Here is a 17966-nt window from a genome sequence, read left to right as displayed (position 1 = left end):
ACTGCCCTGAGAAAAGAATTATCTTGTTTGTGTGAATCTTGGACCAAGTCCTGGAGGGCTGTCAGCCTCCTCCCAAATTTTTATAGCTTGAGAGGAAAACTATAAAGCTACAATGCATAATGGGGGAAAGGGGAGTGCAAGTGAATGATGGAGGCACTCCAAACAAAGGGCAGAGCAAAGAGATCTTTAAAAGAACAAGCTAAGAACAACAGATTAATTTGTTAGAATTTTAGTGTTCTCTATTGCCTCTGTGTTTCCATAACTCTTTAGCTGATGATCCATGATCTGTGTAGAAGCACTGTGGGTCTGAGGTGGAAGCTTCCTCGTGTTTTGCCTGAGACCAGAAGCTGCTTTAATCTCATAACACTGTTGGGGAGCATTTGCTTAATAGAAGCAAAGGAAGCAAACCAGTTCTGTGCTGGAAGAGCCTTTTTCTTGGATTTGTTTTGTGGAGTGAAGCTGCTCAGCCCCTCTGTCTTTAATACACCACTTGTGTTTGGATCCTATAGACCTGGTTGTGCCTAATTCCAGGTTCTGGGACTGCAGCACAGACTTGCTCACCTGTGCATTGCAGTCCATGATCAGTGCACTGCAATAAAATATCTGTGACACCTCTAGAAAAGTTTAGAAGACCGTGGTGTACTTGTTACTGGTCTGATAAATGAATAGAATTTGTTTACTTTGTGTAACTCAGTTAAGCTAAACTTGAAAAGAACTGTAATTCTGTTGACCTGGAAGTTCTGTTGGAATACTTGGATGCTGCTGTAGGCTTAAGACAGGAGCTGTGCAGTGGGAGATGCACAGTGCTTCTGGTGGTTCTCTGTAGCTCATTTGAATAAATCAATATGCAGCTAAATTGTGGATACCACACATGCATCAGTGAGAAACTGTCATGATAAACTTTATTGCTGGGATTTTTTGTTAAAAAGCACATTGAATTTAACAATAGAAATTATTGCTGGTCAAAACAGACCTTAAGTGAAATTCCCCCTTTTCAGAAGGTTATGTCAAATGTGTTAGAATATAATTTGAAAGTTGTATCAACGTGAAGGACTGTGGCAAAAGGGGCAGAATGCTGTCCTAAATTAGAACTTTTAAAAAGTGTTTATATCAACATGAAAATAATCAATAGCAGCTGAGCTGGCTATTCAGGGGAATGTTGTCAGCTCCTATGGATTAATAAAAGTGTATTAATTTGTACTATTTATTTAGAGCTTCCTCTAGTCATCTGTTCTGTGTGCATGTAAAATATATATCTGATTATTTTCTAGGCTTTGCTGAAATTTTTTCAGTGAAGTAAGACCTTACATTAAGCAGACACTTAAAAGGTAGTTTGGGTCATTCATGAGAACATTTCAAGGAAGGAAATATTATTGTCTTAAAAATGAAACCTGATAGTCAAATTTGAAAGAAAAGGAACAAAAATGAGGACTTGGAAAGAGTTCAAATTCACAAGAGAATTGAAATATTTATTGTACTTCCATCATGTTCTACACTTCCCAGAAATCAGGTAACAACAAACAGCAGCACAGATTTCCAGCACTCCCCAGTGCAGACACTGGTGACTGATCTCACTGTCACAGTCTGGGATGTGGGGCCTCATTTGGAGCTAAGCACTTCAGTCATTTTAATTTCCCACTGTGTCTGGTGTTGTTTGCAATAACCAGCATTACAGGGCTTCTCCAGGGGCAGTGGGCATGAAACTGCAGCTGATGAGCCTGAGCAGGAGTTTGGATCTCACCTGTCACATTTGCTTTGTTCCCTGCAGGTCTCTGAACATGGACTTTGAGAATCAGGACAAAGAGAAGGACAACAGCAGCACCACTGGGTCATTTAATGGCAACAGCACCAATAACAGTAAGGGTCAGCTTTACTCCTTCCCTTTGTGCTTCACCTCAGGGCTGCACCTCCTGCTTCACCTGTGGCTGTGTCTGAGCTGCTGCATTGCAGATTCCCAGGTCCCAGGCTGTGTCTGGGCACTCTCACCTGCAGATTCCCAGGTCCCAGGCTGTGTCTGGGCATTCCCACCTTGCTGTGCTCTGACACTGCTGTCCACGGCTGGGTCACACCCCTGGAAGCTGAATTTAAAACATCAACATAACATTTCTATGCATAAAAACTGCATGTGGCACAATTTGTCAGGCTTGACTGGAAATGGGAACAGCTTGACTTTGAAAAAAGCCACCCCACAGTCAGGAGAAGGGGGTGTAATTCCTTTTTTGGCTGGAGCTCGTTGCTGTGGTGTGTTGGCCAGTGTGTAGGCAGGGAGGGATTGCAGGGTGCACTGACAAATCCCTGAGGAGGATTCACCTTATCAGTAGAGAAACTGAAGCAGAGAGTTCACATGGCTCTGGGCAACTCATTTATAATGGGCCACAAAGTGTGTGTCTGCACACTGTCTATTCAGGGTGGGATTAACATGTCAGCTCCTGCATGGTGACTGTCCCTTCTGTGGGCTATAAATAGATTGCAGGCAGCTTGGCCATCTGACATGCACAGTTTTGCAGGTGAAAATATGGAGCTGATCAGTTAGAGTAGAACACAGTGTGCACAGTGTGTTGTAAATTCATACTTGTGTTTAACTGAAGGCAATTTATATTGCCATGTTTTGAGAAAAGGCAATATTCACTCTAGAGTGAAATAGTTTCCCAGAGTAGAGAGGGCAGGAGTGAGAAGCCCTGTGCATGAAACCCTGAATGCCAAGCTTGTTTTGTTTAGAGCAAGAAGCATAGCTTTAAAATGAGGAATGAAATAACATATGTTGTATGTGTCTCATGCTGGTTTTGTCTTTTCTAATGTAGACTCTTGGAATTTAAATAGTTGTCACAGCACTGCTTCTGTTGGCAGCACAGAGCAAAGAGGTTGCTGTGCTTGGTGATACAGCAATGAGCAGTTGAGGCTTTTGGCATCTGGGAAGGAAGGGAAGACAGTCTGGGGCTAGGGAATAAGCACATTAAGGAGATTAGCTGTCAAAATGATCAGAAATTAAATGAAGAACTCTGACATTTAATGCTGCAGGCACTAATTCCAAGATGCCAAGGTGGTGTGCAGTGTGTCATTTCTGGGTTTTTGTTTGGTTTGGTTTTTCCCTTGGGAAGTTGAAGGACATGAACAAATGTGCTTTCTCAGAGCAGGAGGAATCAGGTCTAAGTCACAGATTAGAATTTTTGTGTTTTCACACTGTCATCACTGGACTATCTACATTGCACTTCACCTTAATGTGCCAAACCTCAGCAATGTAGATAGAAATCCCAAGTGACTGAATTCTTCTGCTTTTTATTTTTAAAATTTATTGTACTATTTATGTTTGAGAGTAATAAATAGATCATGGCATGAACTAATAAATGACATGACCATGTGCAACTGTCATGACTTCCATGCTTTTTGTTCAGATTTTCTTTTATGGAAATAGTTGAATATTTATAACAGATACTAAGTTGTAGTGAATGCATTTCATGTGTGTTTGAGGTTTTCCCACATACTCAGATACATTGGTAACTGAGTTGTACAGATAACCTGTTATTTATATGACTTGCCACTCTTGACAGGAAAAAATAAAATAAGACACATTCTTACACAGAAACACTGACACACAATCTGTATATATTTACTTGACTGTGTATGTCTCAACCCTAAAGGTTACCCTTCAAATCCTGGGATTAGTAAAACCCCTTCATACAGCAGTGTTTAGTTATTTTAGGATAACACAGTGGATGTCAAGCTGGTTTTACATCTCTTCTAGGTCTTAGTCTTGTATTATTTTCTATTGGTCACTTACCATGTGACTATTTCAGATGCTCCCTGTAGTTACTTTAGTGCTCTATGAGTAGAAGTGTGTCTTGTATCTTTAATTGGGTTGCTGCTTCTGGCTTCTTTCCTCCCCAGGGATCAAATGTAAAAATAGCTGCAGAGACTGGTTAAGTCTTGGAATTTGTGGGGTTAGGTGGACTTCTCAATTTTGCTGGTGATTCTGAAAACTCAGAAATACAGTAAAAGTTGTCCTGTCCCATGATTAACATCCCTGGTATTCACACTGCATGGGTGAGGTGAGGGAAATGCTAAGAAGAAAATAATTCAGTATCTCTGTCCTGTTTAAAATTACTGCCAGCTATGAAATGTGAGCCTGAATTTGTGATGGTTTTTAGCAAAAAGGCAATTACAGTGCACTTCACTGACCTGGTGGTTTCATAAACAGATAAATGACTTGGGTATTTTTTGAAAACTGCCCTTTATTGTTAGGTTTGATATTATCTCATGATTGCAGCCTGTGATGGAATTTAAGAGCTTGGTGGCCTTCACCCAAGTGGAATTTGAGCTGTGGCACCCTTTGCATGAGCTGGGCCAGCCTAACACTGGTCAGAGATTAATTAAACCTCACATATGCTCTGTTCAACACATTTATGTGTCTCAGTGTAACGTGATTCTAATCCCTCAATAATGTTAATTTTCATAGCTTGTCATTCATTCTGTCCATGGCACAAGGTCAGACTGAGCTCTCAGTCCCTGCGTTCTGCAGGGCTCAGCTGGAGCCTCCTCAGGCAGCTGTGCTGGGCTCACAGAGCACCAAGAGGGAATGTGCTGCCCTGTGCTGGGCTGTGTCCCTGTGTGTCACCAGCTCAGTGTCCCCTCTGTCCTGCAGGTATTCAAACCATCGATTCCACCCAGGCGCTGTTCCTGCCCATCGGAGCGTCCGTCTCTCTCCTCGTCATGTTCTTCTTCTTCGACTCAGTTCAAGTTGTCTTTACAATATGCACAGCAGGTGACTCAGTTTGCTTCTCTTTATAAGACTTGCAATAGAACAGAAAGTGTTGATATAATTAAATATTGTTGGTAAGAATTATAATACATGTCACAGTACATTAAAAAAAAAGAATCCTCAGGTTTCACAGTTGTATTTTCATGTCTGTGTAGCTATAAATAGGCAGGTATTATTTGAGAAGTATTTTCCACTTAGAGATGTGCTAAACCTACTGAACTATAAATTGTCAGAGGTCTAAACATGCCCAGATGTGTTATTTTGCATGAAATTCACTTGTTTATAAATTGGTGCTCAGAACTGTACATGGTACTTCAGAATTCAAGTACTTCATGGGAAATAACTTGGGGGATCCTATCCAGAGACTTCTTTCCTACTTTAATTTAGTTTTGCTTTAATGCAATTTTTCTCTTTCTGGTCTCACTAACATTTGAATATTAGTCTTTTGCACTGCTTGAATTTAGAACAAAATTGAAATTTACCTGCAAATAAGTTGCAGATCCTCCAGTCCTGTTTAGCATTTACATTTTGTCTTTTAAATAAATGCCAGGGCATTGCTTTTTGCAAAATTTAAGCCTACTGATCTTTTTGGAATTCTTCAAGAGACCAGCTGCTGTTGACAGTAGCAAGATTCTTCCTACTGCTCCAGATACACAGCAGCTTCTAAAAATTGTGCTCAGTCCACATACTGAGTCTGTGAAGATTTTTAGACTCCTAAATACCTCTCATCCTCTCCTGCTTCACTGCAGGCTTTGCCCTTATGGTTTAACTCCTGAGCTGTGCCAGCCTCTCAAACAGGGCTGATGTTGATGGGTGAAATTTAAATCTCTTGTCTTGGGGCTCCTGTCTAATTCTGCCTCCTGTTGAATTCTGCTTTTATAACTTTGACCTATGGCACATATGTTCTTTCCTATTAAAAAAATACTTCAGATAGATTCTACTGTATGCTAGCTATGAGGGAAATATATACAAACAAATATATAAGATGTTACAAGGAAAGATTTTTGACAAAAGAGAAATTTTAATTTGTTGGGGTTATTGGTCAATTTATTTTTAAAATGACCTTGGGAATCGTAACTTTGCTTGTAACACTTGTGTGTGTAAGTGGAGGATCCTGTGTCCCTTGGGGTTGTTGCAGGTCTCAGGGGACTGGGGGTCAGTGCTCTTGCCTATCTTTATTCTCAAACCTGCCTCTATGGTGTGTTCATGCTCTTCCTTGGGCTTGCATGGGCCCAGAACCTCTGAAATGCAAAGCTTCCTCAGAGGCTGTACTGCAGGGTGGGAGTGACCCTGCTGGAGTTGTGCACCTGGGGCTGTGGAACTTGGTCCCTCTGTCCCTTGAGAGGGACAGACCAAGCTCAGGCCATGCTATTTTACATCCTCTGTAGCTAGCAGGGGCTCATGTGGGGAACTGCTACATTACAGATATGTCTGGTTTCTTAAACCCCTCTCAAATCTTCTCACAGAGATTTGCCTTTCAGGGAAGAGTCAGGAGCAAGCACAGGTGCAGCCAAGGCCAGGACCCAGTGCTGGCAGAGGGCAGAGCCCCCAGGCTGGCAGTGCCTGCAGGCAGGAGTTACCCAAGGGACTCCTTGGGAGTCAGGATTGGGGCTGGAGGGGACCTGGAGGGGACAGGAGCCTGGGGGCTGGAAGCCTGGGCAGTCAGAGCAGCACTGGGAGCAGCTCCTCCTCCTCGTGTCAGTTCAACTCCCACTCTGAAGGAGCCCAGCACGGGGTCACTGCTGAGCCCAGCACGGGGACACCACAGGGTCACTGCTGAGCCCAGCACGGGGACAGGGGCAGGAGGTGCAGGGTTCCCTGCTGGGCAGAGCTGGAGGAGAGATTGCAAGGGCAGAGAGGGCTGAGCTGTGCTGGGGGGAGCAGGGAGGGCAGGCAGGACACCAGGGCAGCAGGGACACAGGGCACAGGGCAGCAGGGACACAGGGTACAGGGGCACAGGGCAGCAGGGGCAGCAGGGGCACAGGGCTCCTGGGCAGTGCTCTCTGCCAGGCACTTGCAGAGGGGTTCTTAGTTCAGTTTGTGCAGAGGTGTCACGCTGATCATTCTTTCCCTACCACTTCTGGTTTTCTTCCCCCCTCTGAAATAATGATAGAATTTGAGTTTTCATGGTGCTGTTTAATGCACTGACTTTCGAAATTCTCTTTTTAAATTATTCAAGTTCTCCTTTTCTTTTTTGTTTTGTTTCAAATCCTCCTCCCACCAGAATGGAAAAATGTGGTTTGACCAAACTGAATTTTTCTCTGGTTGGCTTAAGCTGTGTAGAGAATGGCTTAAACTGTAAGACAATGTTTGATTCTTTCCCATCATCTTCATTTGAGAAGAGAACAAAAATCCCTTTTAAAAACCAGCAACAAAAATTTTTAAAGGAATAAGTAGAGGACAGCACAAAGATCTGAATGGCAGCATGCAAAAACTTCCAAGACTGTGATTTTCATGGCAGTCTGTTCTGGCTGCACAGTTTTGGATGTGTGCTGCTGACATGTCTGTGTCTCCACGCCCTCATGTTCCATCCTTTTAAACAGTCCTTTAAAAAAACTGGAAGGAAAAACGATTATAAATACCAGCAGTTACTAAATGTTTTTACAAATGTGTGGGTGGGATAAGTATGCTGCTTGAAAAAGAAAATGTTTATGGAAATAGTCTGTTTGGATATTTATGTATATTTTTCATTCTGTTTTTAAAAACCTAAAGCACTTTGTATTTAAAAAAAAGTGGGGTTGCCAGCTACTGGCTATAAGTTATTTGAAGTTGTACTGTGTTTTAGTGATGAAGAAAGAGATTTGAGTGAGATGAGGGAAAAAATTACTATCTGAGTTAAAAAGTGGAAAAAAACCTCTCTATTCTGCTGAGTTAGTCTGTGTCATGTTGAAAAACTGTAAGGAAATCTCACAACCAGTTTGTAGTAGATTGTTTTTACTCAGAATATGTGAAAACTGTTTTTCTTGCTGACATGATCATGAATAAATTTAAGGCTTTTTTTAGGGTTTGGTGATGGGGCATTGGATTCCTTTGAGAGCTTTTGTTTTATTTCAGTCTGAAGGCTCACTGTTGTGCAGAAAACCTCAGAGCTTTGAGCTGCTCATGCTGGAATAACACTGAGCATATGATAATAGGACATTGTTGCAAGAGCTTTTTCAAATTGGAGAAGCATGTTTGTGTACTGTAGAAATTAGGTCTGAATGTCCTAATATTACCTTTTCTTCTTTCCATAGTCCTTGCAACAATAGCTTTTGCTTTCCTTCTGCTCCCGATGTGCCAGTACTTAACACGGCCTTGCTCACCTCAGAACAAGTAAGGACTTGAGCAATCCTTTGCTCCTCTTCTTGTGTCTTGTATTTCTTTCCTTTAATGAGAGTTCTTTAATAAGCATTAACCTCAGGGCTGATGTTTGTGCATGTTTTTTTGTGCCAACATCATGTTTCCACTGTGAAAGTAGGAAGCACAATTTCTGCAAGTCACTTACACTTGCCAGCCTGGGAAATGCAATACCATTACAGGGAACTAGATTTCCCAACAGTGATTTTTAATAACTTTGGCTTCTTTTGGCTGAGATTTTAGAGTTTGGGACTTGGCACTGGATTTTAATGTTTGTTAACATTGGACTCTGGATTTTAATGCTGGCTCTTTTGAAGACTGTAGTTAAACCAGTGGAAATTACAGTTGTTAATGTCATGTTTTGAAACTACTTTTATTTTTTAACCTTGTGATTGGAGTTCATGTTGCTAAAAGCACTGGCTTAGGTGGTGCTAGGAATGTTGGTGATTTCAAGAGAGGTGCCAAGATTTACAAGACTTTTTCCATCTCTGCAGTTCGTGCTTTACACATAGTATTTGAATGTGGGGAAAGCTTTGATTTTGTTGCTGTTTTGGTACCTATTTGTGGCAAAGGAACTTCCCTTCAGTTGTTCTTGGCATCTTTCATCAGCAGTTGAGCCATGTTCCAGCAGTGTCCATTTTCTGTTCTTTAAATGGAAACATAAAATCCTCCAGCTGATGTTTGTGTGTTGTTCTAGGATTTCCTTTGGCTGCTGTGGCCGTTTCACTGCTGCTGAGTTGCTCTCGTTTTCTCTGTCTGTGATGCTTGTCCTTATCTGGGTCCTAACTGGCCACTGGCTCCTTATGGATGGTGAGTATGTGAATTAAGGGGTTTTACTGCTGGTTTGTGCCTCTTCTGACGCATCATTTGCCTGGTGATGATGGGTGAGATTTGCTAATATTAATGGCTTGGCTGCCAAGCTGTGTGGCAGACTCCCTGACGAGGCACTGCCAGGAACATGCCAGGGGAGTGCTTGGAACACCTGTTTTTCTGGTTTGTAAAAGCTTCCAGGGAAGTGCCAGAACACTCATGAAAGATATTCTGCACCTGTGTGGTGTAGGGTGAGTGGCAAGATTGAGTTAAGGATGTGTGGAGACAGTGGTTGGTTGTGATTCATAGCTTGACTCTAAAAATCTGGTTAATTTTTGGTGTGCATCTTGTTGTTTATTGGTTCTGATGCTGAAATAATTTGTTGTGAGGCAGCTCTCAGTGGCTGGCTGGCTTTGATCTCTGCAGTGCTGGCCTTGTGTGGTGAGATGGGCGAAACTGGCAGTCAGCCAGCTGGCTTGAGGGTGTGATTTATTGGGTGTTTTCATGGTGGTTTACCTGAATTCACAGCTTACTGTTCCAAAAAGGAGCCTTCATCCTTCCCTCCTGCCTTCCAGATCTCTTGTGCTGTCTCTGGCACTTAGTTAATCACATGGTAAACTGATCCAGCTCACTAGAATGGCAGCATACTTGGGTTTTACCAGCCTATTTTTCTGCTGCTGCAGTGAGATGAATTGAATTATTGTGTAGTCAGGTATGTGCTAAATTTGGCAGAAGGTGAAGTGGCAGCATGATGGGATCTGAGGGGATGGAGTGGATGTAATAGCAAAGGCTTGAAGGAGTAGCCAGGAGCAGGACCTCTGCTTCTCAGCAGTGTCAGGCAGCTAAATTGGCTTAGGACATGGTGTAATGGCACACTGAGGCCGTGCTTGCTTCAGGAAAAATTGCTGCAACAACATTACCTGCCCTTGAAATAGTTTTTTACAATAGAAAACATTCATCCCATCAGCTTCCAGCTCCTCTTAAATGAGGTAGCAGCAGCAGCATGTCCTTAGCACTGAAACCTCTGTGGCACCATCATTCTTTCTTTTATATGTGGGCACTGTGCTTCATTCATGGTTTGAACTGTTTCAAAGTCCCACCTGTTGTATGGAAGGGAAATACCTTTTAAAATACCAGATGGTAAATGAAAAAATGCAGACAAAGTCTATTTGTGATAAGCAGAGTAGCTCACCATGAAATTAGGGGTGACACTTGATCTGCAGTAGCTGCAAAGCTAAAAGGAATGTCAAGTGTGGATTTTGGCAGAATCTGAAGAGTTGTCTACACCGAGGTATCAACAGAAGCATTTAGTTAAAAATAGGTTTTTTTGTGAGTGCTTCAGTCTGACATGGTGGACTTTGCAGTAATTCATCTACAGAGCTCTGAGCTGCTGTGCAGAGTGGTGTCTGGCTTCTCTTTCTCTTGGAGGCTTTTTATGATTTACTGAATTGCGTTGCGCTGTCTCACTTTGAATTACTTTATGTAGTTTATTAAGGGAACTTGAACTATACAGGTGATCCTCCTGTCATTTGTTCCAATCCAATTAAATCAGTGTTTGCCAGTGACACCAAACAGGGAATAGCTTTTATTGGCCTTTGTCAGGGAAACAGACTGGAGCATTAGACTCCTGTGCTGCTGCATGTGGGATCCCATCATCTCTGCCTTCTGTGGGACTGAGCCCTGGAGATGCCGGGGACTCGAGCCCGGAGGGCAGTGCCGGGGCAGGAACGTGCCGGGGCAGCCGTGCCGGGGCAGCCGTGCCGGGGCAGCCGTGCCGGGGCAGCCGTGCCGGGGCAGCCGGGCCGGGGCAGCCGTGCCGGGGCTGCAGGGCCGGGGCAGCCGCCCTCACTCGCGTGTCCGGGCCGAGCGCTCCTGTCCCTGCGGCAGCGCTGCAGCTCTGCCTGTGCCCGGCCCGTGCGTCCCCTGTTCCCCGTTCGGCCGTCGGCAGAAAATGAACCGGGGGCTGTGAACGCGCTGCTCAGGCCCGGGCGGGGCTGCGGGAGGAGCTGCAGGAACGGGGCGGGTGCTCCTGGTGAACCCTGGCTGTTGGCTCGGGGCTGTGCGTTGGTTCTGTCGCTGTGAAGGAGCTCTGCAGCTCCAGAGCTGAGGAGAACACGGGAAATACTTCTCAGTAATTGCCAGTCCTTACGAAATGGAGGTGTGGTGGTTCTTGCTGGAGCAGCCTTCAGTGCCCAAATCCTACCCTGTCCCTGCCCTCACAGCCCTTGGCTGTGGTTCTAAAGGCAGGGACGTGTTCCAGGGCAGAGTGAGCCTCTGCTGGCTCCGGGGGGTTGTTCTGGCATGTTGATGATGACCTTTATAGGTATTGAAATGCTCATTTCTCAGAGCAGATTGTTGGATGACAGAATCACCAAGGATGGTCACTGTTCCCTGGTAAAGCCTGGTTAAAATGAAAGCTTTCCTAAATAGTGGACAGAGCTGGAGATGTACAACAGGAATGCTGTAGATGTGTGGAGTATCGGTAGCTACAGAGTGAATGCCATGGTCACAGATTCCCCAGGAGCTGCCGCACCAATTGGGCTGTGTTCTTACTCCCTTCTCTTAGAATGCACTTCCATCAGATCAGAGCTTCACCTGGTGGCCTGAGGGGGAAGTTAAAGCCTCCCCAGCTTACACAGTGCTTTGTAAACCAGACTCTGCATCAGCAGCATCTTGGAGCTTTCACCTGCTCTGGATGCAGGAGAGCTGGAAAGCTGCCAGAGAGTCTAATCACATATGCAAGAATATTCTTAATCCTCAGAATATCCCTGTTCCATAAGGTATGTGTTTGCAGGGACTCTGGAGTTAATTTGTTCTGTTAATTGATAGTTAACTCCTCCAGTGCTTTCTTTTTCAGCCTTGTTAACCCATTGCCCAGCACTTCCAAACCAGAGTTGCTGGTTGTGTGGCTGCTCTACCTCTTTTCCTGTCTTTATATCATCTTTTGGCTATTTTTTAATGATTTGAAGTATATTTCAGTGAAGATCTGCCTTTTATAATTTGTCAACACTATGCATGAGCTTGGATAGGGAAGCTGCCTTCCATTTAGAGGAGTCCATTGCCTGCACTTTGGCCCATATTACTTGTACTTGCTCTTGGGCATTCCTGCTTGTTTTTTAAATTTACCAGTGTTTCTTAAAGCATTTAGAGAACTGTGTAATTATTAGCATGTGTGTTTCACTGTCAGCTGAAGGATTTTTTCCATCTTCTTTTCTACCCAGTATTTGCTTAGTTTGATGCCTTGTGCATGTGGCTGTGTTCATTTCAGTGGGAGAGAAATGCAGTGTGTGAACAACAGATAAAACTCATACTGGTTACAGTATTTCCAGTTCTCATTAATTATAACCTGGAAATCCTCTCCTAAATACAGGCTTGCTTGAGCTATTATTAACACTGACTTTAGAGAAACCTCTTTGATGTAAAACAGTCTGTTCCCTTGTATTTGCTCTTCTGCTGAGGCAGTCTGTAACTCAGGGCTATACTGAATTACTGAATGCAATTCTTTTCCCTGCTGCCTTGCTGTGTCAAATTCTTTACACCTCAGTAATTTGCTCACATTTTGTAGCTAGTTACAGTTGTGCAGCGTGACTCAGAGTACATTTTATATCAGTGACCCCACTGCTTTGTCAGAACTTGCTGCTGTGACTCTTGGGGTTGTGCTGAGGTTGCCAGTTCTCAGGAGATAAGGTGGGCTTGGCAGGATTGCTGGGGTGCAGCCCCTAGGCACTGCAGGCAGCCAGGCTGGCAGGAGCCCAGGGCAGGTTTGTCCCATGAATGTATGGATGTGTGTCCCCAGTGAGTGGATGGAGGATCTCCCCAACTTCCAGGTGAAACACAAGTGGTTGGTGGCTCCACAATCACAGCCTGAGAATGCAGAGGTTAATTTGTCCATTTTGGCTGAGTCCAGCTGTCACACTGGTGGGCATGTGCATAATGAATTGGCTTCCCCTGCAGTTCCAGTTGGCAAAAATGGGATTGTAACTTCTTAAAAATTCCATGTCATGTTAGACAAAGACATGTTGTTGACAAATGTCTGTGTGATTGACTGTAATCTGATCCCAGCAGGGCTCCATTATTCCTCACAAATAGACTGATATCATAGATGAAAGCTGATTTGCTTTTTAAGATTTTTTAGCATTTGTTTTATTGTAAGTATTTCTTTGGGGATTTACTTGTAACCAGCAGAAATACATTCACTTGTCAGTTGAGTATCCTTGCTAGATGAGGCTGGGCTCAAAGAAGCAGGCAATGACACAAATGTGAGAACTGGGTTTTTGTTTGAAATCTTACCTTCCTACCCTGACAAAATTCCCCTTGGTACAGAGTAAAAATCTGAGCTGTGTCTTGTTGTTTGGCTTGTTGATCTGGCTGAAAACTCACCCTTAGGAGGGATTAGGAAAAAACTTACCCATATTTTTTTCCCCTAAGCTTTCACACACATTTTGGTTATTGGGAAATCCTGGATATCTCAATGATGGTGTTTCATGGTATTCAGGCAGTCTTGCACAGTCTTGTCCAAGCAGAAGTTTGGTTTGAGTGGGTTTTTGTCAGACCAAGTTCTAACAAGTCATGCAACCGTGCCCTTTCTGAATTAAGAATCAAGGCTCTTGTTTATTTTATGCATTTCTTTAAAAAACCAATAGAGGAAAAGTAGAGGTTTGTGTTTGGGGCACAGAGAATTCAAAGTTGTTTGGTTGCCTCTGTTTTAAAGTGGGTAGTCAGGGTTGTACAGGGCAGATGGAGTCTCTAGGACAGAGGACATGGGAACATTTCTTTGTGCTGGGTGGTGGAAGTTGAGTGGAACAGGGGGTTGTGCCTGGGGAGGGATCTCTGCTTCCAAGGGAACGTGTGTGCAGTTGGCTACTGAATGTATTTGAGTTTGTTTGACCCTGGTGAGAAGAATGTCACTGTCTGGAAATGGCAGACAGTCATCTAGTGCATGCAGAGCTGCACAGGGGCAAACAGAGGCTTCTTTGGGATCCTGGGGGGAAGATACTGCTTTGGGATTGGTGTTTTTCTGTTTGTTCTGCTGTTTTTAATGAACTATTGATGTTTTGCATTTTGCAGCTCTGGCCATGGGCCTGTGTGTTGCAATGATTGCCTTTGTCCGGCTGCCGAGCCTGAAGGTTTCCTGCTTGCTGCTCTCTGGGTTATTAATTTATGATGTCTTTTGGGTAAGTGTTTGGTTTTGCTAAAATTGTTTTTATGCTTTGGATTTGTAATTGGCCTTGGGCCTGCTTTACATGAATTCTACTCGTATGAAGTTGAGGAAGTTTGGCAAAGCCACAAGATTGGCTCCACCACTCCATTCTGAGATGCTGAGTTGTACAACAGAATACAGAATTATTTCCTTGCTAATTATTTGAAATAAAGCATAAATAAGATTAGAATATTTTGACTTCTGCATATTATTAAAAAAAAACCCCAGAATTTGGACCTCAGATTTTGACAGCTGGCTGAAGATGAGAACAAGCACTTCCCACACACACAGAGCTGTGCCCACACTGGCACAGGGGACACGTGCTGACCTCTGATTAGCAGTGAAATCTGCAGAACAGGAATGCCAAATTACTTACAGCCAGACAGGTTGGCATAAAAATCTTAGTGCACTTCTGCAGGAAACCTGTCAGGATGTGTTCTGTGATAGCAAGAAGGGTTTGTTTTACCTTTGCATAACGCCAAGCACTGATCAGGGCAAGCACTGACAGCCAGAGACTCCAGTGGGATGGGCTGTAGCATAAAAGCCTGCTGGAGACAAGGGCTGCCTCATTCCATTTATTCCATGCTCACCTCTTCTCTGTTCTGCAGATTCCTTCCATTTTCATGATGCTGTTATCTGCATTTGTCATCCCACACTATCTGCTTGTTGTCCAGACAGATTCTTTGCCAAAGGATCTCAGGATATTAATCAGTATTTTGATATCAAAAAGTATATTCCAGTTATTCTTGAGGACTAATAGTGTAAAAAGCTCTGTCTGAATTTTTGAAATCCATTTTACCTTTTATCATCATAAGGAAAATAGCCTTTCTTTTCTTGAGTAGCAAAGCAAAAATACATTCAGCTTGAGTTGCCGTGCAATTGCAGTTTGTAACTTCTGATTACCTCGCTCTGTAGGTCTTTTTTTCTGCCTACATCTTTAACAGCAATGTTATGGTGAAAGTGGCCACACAACCAGCTGACAACCCCCTGGATGTGTTATCCCGGAAACTTCACCTGGGACCAAACGTGGGCAGGGATGTTCCCCGTCTGTCACTGCCTGGCAAACTTGTATTCCCAAGGTAAATGCTTCTGCTGCTGTACTACATGAGAAATGTTTTCCCTCCACACACTTAGCAGTACTAATTCTGATGGAAAATCCCTGTTGTGTCATTCTCTCTTCATGCTGAAGAGGAATATGGTGAGCAGTGAGGACTGGACACTTTGCTGATTCATGGACCCTGTCTGGGGTAAAGGTGCCCTGTTCAGAGCAGGATGCACTTCTGGACATTTGGGAGAGTTCTGATGATTGCTAGTGTGACCTCACACTTAAAAACAAAAGAGATGAGGTTTAATATAACATCAGAACAGTCTGAATTGCTGTGGAATTGCAGATGATTGGGAAGGGGTTGGAAACTGATCTAAGCAAGGGTGGCTTACCAGGCAAGCACAGTGCAGAAGGGAGATCATTCCACGTGTCCCTGCTCCAGGGGTTCCCTGGTGGCTCACATCTGCAAGCAGACACGCCCAGGGCCTGCTGGGGCAGCAGCTCAGTGCAGCAGCAGGCAGGCAGTGAGTTTTGTTGGGGTATTACTCCATCCTTGTTTCTTTAGATGTTGGCATGCTGAAATTACAGAGATTAGAAGTTGATTGTCTGCAGCGATAAAACCAAAATTGTTCACTTTGTCAGCTTTGTGAAATGAAATCACGAAGTTGACAAAGTGAACAATTTTTCATGAAAAACATCTTGAATTTAAGATAATGGTTGACTTTAGTTTTTCGTCTTTTTCACAAGGCTCTTTTCTGGGGATCTGGCAAGACTAGTTTTCTGTTTTGTCTGAATGTCCCAAGTGGGTGTACTGCCTTGTTTTAGATCTGCATGCAGAGGGATGGAGATGCACTTCAGTGGTAATGAACAGTCAGATCAAAGGGCCAGCTGGTCCCTCCCATCAGCACTGAGGAGGGAGAGGACTGAAATACTGGGCCAATGGATCTGTTTCACTGAGTGATTTAAGGGCAAAAGCAGCTTAAACACTACTGGGAGAAGGAAACTGGTTTGGAGCAATGTCATCTCTGGATACAGATTTATTTTTATTTTATATTTATTAATAACAATTTTATAATTTATTATTATTAAAATAATGTTGCAATAACATTATTAATAATATTAATGTTTTGTTATATATTTATTATTGATAATTTTGTTATTATTCTATAAAACCAATTGAGGTGGTGAAGGAATCACTGATAGCCAGCAATGTGCAAGTTTACCGGTAGAAAGAGGGGCTATGCCAAATGAAGCTCAAAACCACAGTGGAGGAGTCCAGAGCTTGTCATCTTTTGTTTGGTCATGAACCCAATTCCAGTTCCTCTTTAGTTCCACAGGCAGCCACTTCTCCATGCTGGGGATTGGAGATATTGTGATGCCAGGGCTCCTGCTGTGCTTCGTGCTGCGTTACGATAACTACAAGAAACAAGCCAACAGCGATTCCTGCAGCGCCCCAGGACCAGGGAACATCTCGGGGCGGATGCAGAAGGTCTCTTACTTTCACTGCACACTTATTGGCTATTTTGTAGGTGAGTAATTAGTTCAATATTAAGAGCTGCCTCAGTGAGCAGATGTGGGATTATTGTAGTAGGTTTAAAAGATGATGAAAGCAAGTGTAAAGAGGCTTTGAGAGGATGCTTGGTTATGTTCTTTTTAATCCTCCTCTCTTTGCGTTTATTGGCATGGTCTAGGGAGAAAAGCCTTCTATAATCTTCAAGGTGTTTTTTTTTGTAGTTGTTGTATTTTATTTAGAGGATGAAAGAGAATATCAGTGTGCTTTTGTTAGCACTTGCACTTAGCTTCATTGGCATAAAAAGTGTTGTAGCTAATACCTGAGTGATGGGAAAAATAAGGAAGTTTCTAGATTAATTATGTTGCACATAGTACACAGCAAATTTAGGCAATTCACCTAGGCAATTCCTATATTTTTGTATTCTGATCCTGACATAGTAGTACATGGAGAAAATCATCAATAGGTACCACTGGAATGCTGCTTGTAATTTGCTGTAGCCAGCTCTTTCCTGCCTTATATAAAATAGGCTTTTCCCTCCAGTCAGGGCATGCACGTGCATATCCTGACCTCCCACGGCCCTTCTGAGGCTGAAAAGGAAAGATAATTTCCTACCAACAGCCTTCCTTCCCCCACACCTTGATTTTTCCCCCTGCATTCCCTTCTGGCAAGTGTCCCGGAAATTCATTCCTGATGTGTACAGCCCTTCCTCTGAGCCCTGCCTGCTCAGGCTGGGGGCCACAGACCAGCAGTCTCAAGAGCAGCATTTCAGTGAAACACAATCAGGTTCCCCTTTCACCTGTTGTTGTATTTTGGCTGAATAATTCTTGACTTAGTCTGAGATTCAAAACTGGACACAGCCTAATACTAAAATAGAATAATTTTTCACTGTTTTGTTTGTTTCAACTGCATTCAGGGAAAGCAAAGCACAGAGAAGTAACTTTTCCTCACCTGTCTCAGAATGGGGGTGAAGGAAGCCTCAGTGGGTGAAATGTTGAGAACATCCACCTGCAACAAGAAGATATTTATAGTGGCTTTCTTCTCTTGCAGGTTTATTAACTGCAACAGTAGCTTCTCGTATCCACCGGGCAGCCCAGCCCGCCCTGCTCTATTTGGTACCGTTCACTTTATTGCCACTCCTCACCATGGCCTATTTAAAGGTAAGAGGGGAGGACACGTGGGCAGCTCTGGGCCAGCTGGCAGCAGGGGCAGTGTCCTTGCACTGGGCAGCAGCTCTCAGGGGAGGATGTGTGTCCCTGGCAGCCCTGGCCCAGCACACAGTCACCACTGCTCTGTCAGGTCAGTCTTC

The 17966-nt window shown here is 43.6% G+C and overlaps 1 protein-coding gene across 1 annotated transcript in view; it reads left to right on the top strand.

Moving 5' to 3' along the window:
* Positions 1-17966, top strand: part of SPPL3 (signal peptide peptidase like 3) — a 56079-nt gene that overhangs the window by 36236 nt on the left and 1877 nt on the right. The window contains exons 3-10 of the mRNA XM_058037159.1: positions 1769-1857; positions 4640-4759; positions 7990-8068; positions 8790-8902; positions 13970-14076; positions 15018-15181; positions 16477-16676; positions 17708-17817. Coding sequence (XP_057893142.1) covers positions 1769-1857; positions 4640-4759; positions 7990-8068; positions 8790-8902; positions 13970-14076; positions 15018-15181; positions 16477-16676; positions 17708-17817 — 982 coding nt within the window. The remainder of the gene's footprint in view (positions 1-1768; positions 1858-4639; positions 4760-7989; positions 8069-8789; positions 8903-13969; positions 14077-15017; positions 15182-16476; positions 16677-17707; positions 17818-17966) is intronic.

This window comes from Melospiza georgiana, chromosome 18, assembly GCF_028018845.1.
Source record: "Melospiza georgiana isolate bMelGeo1 chromosome 18, bMelGeo1.pri, whole genome shotgun sequence".
In the NCBI taxonomy this organism is placed as follows: domain Eukaryota; kingdom Metazoa; phylum Chordata; class Aves; order Passeriformes; family Passerellidae; genus Melospiza; species Melospiza georgiana.
The sequence above is the reverse complement of the archived record's forward strand: the minus strand, read 5'-3'. Positions and strand labels throughout refer to the sequence as shown.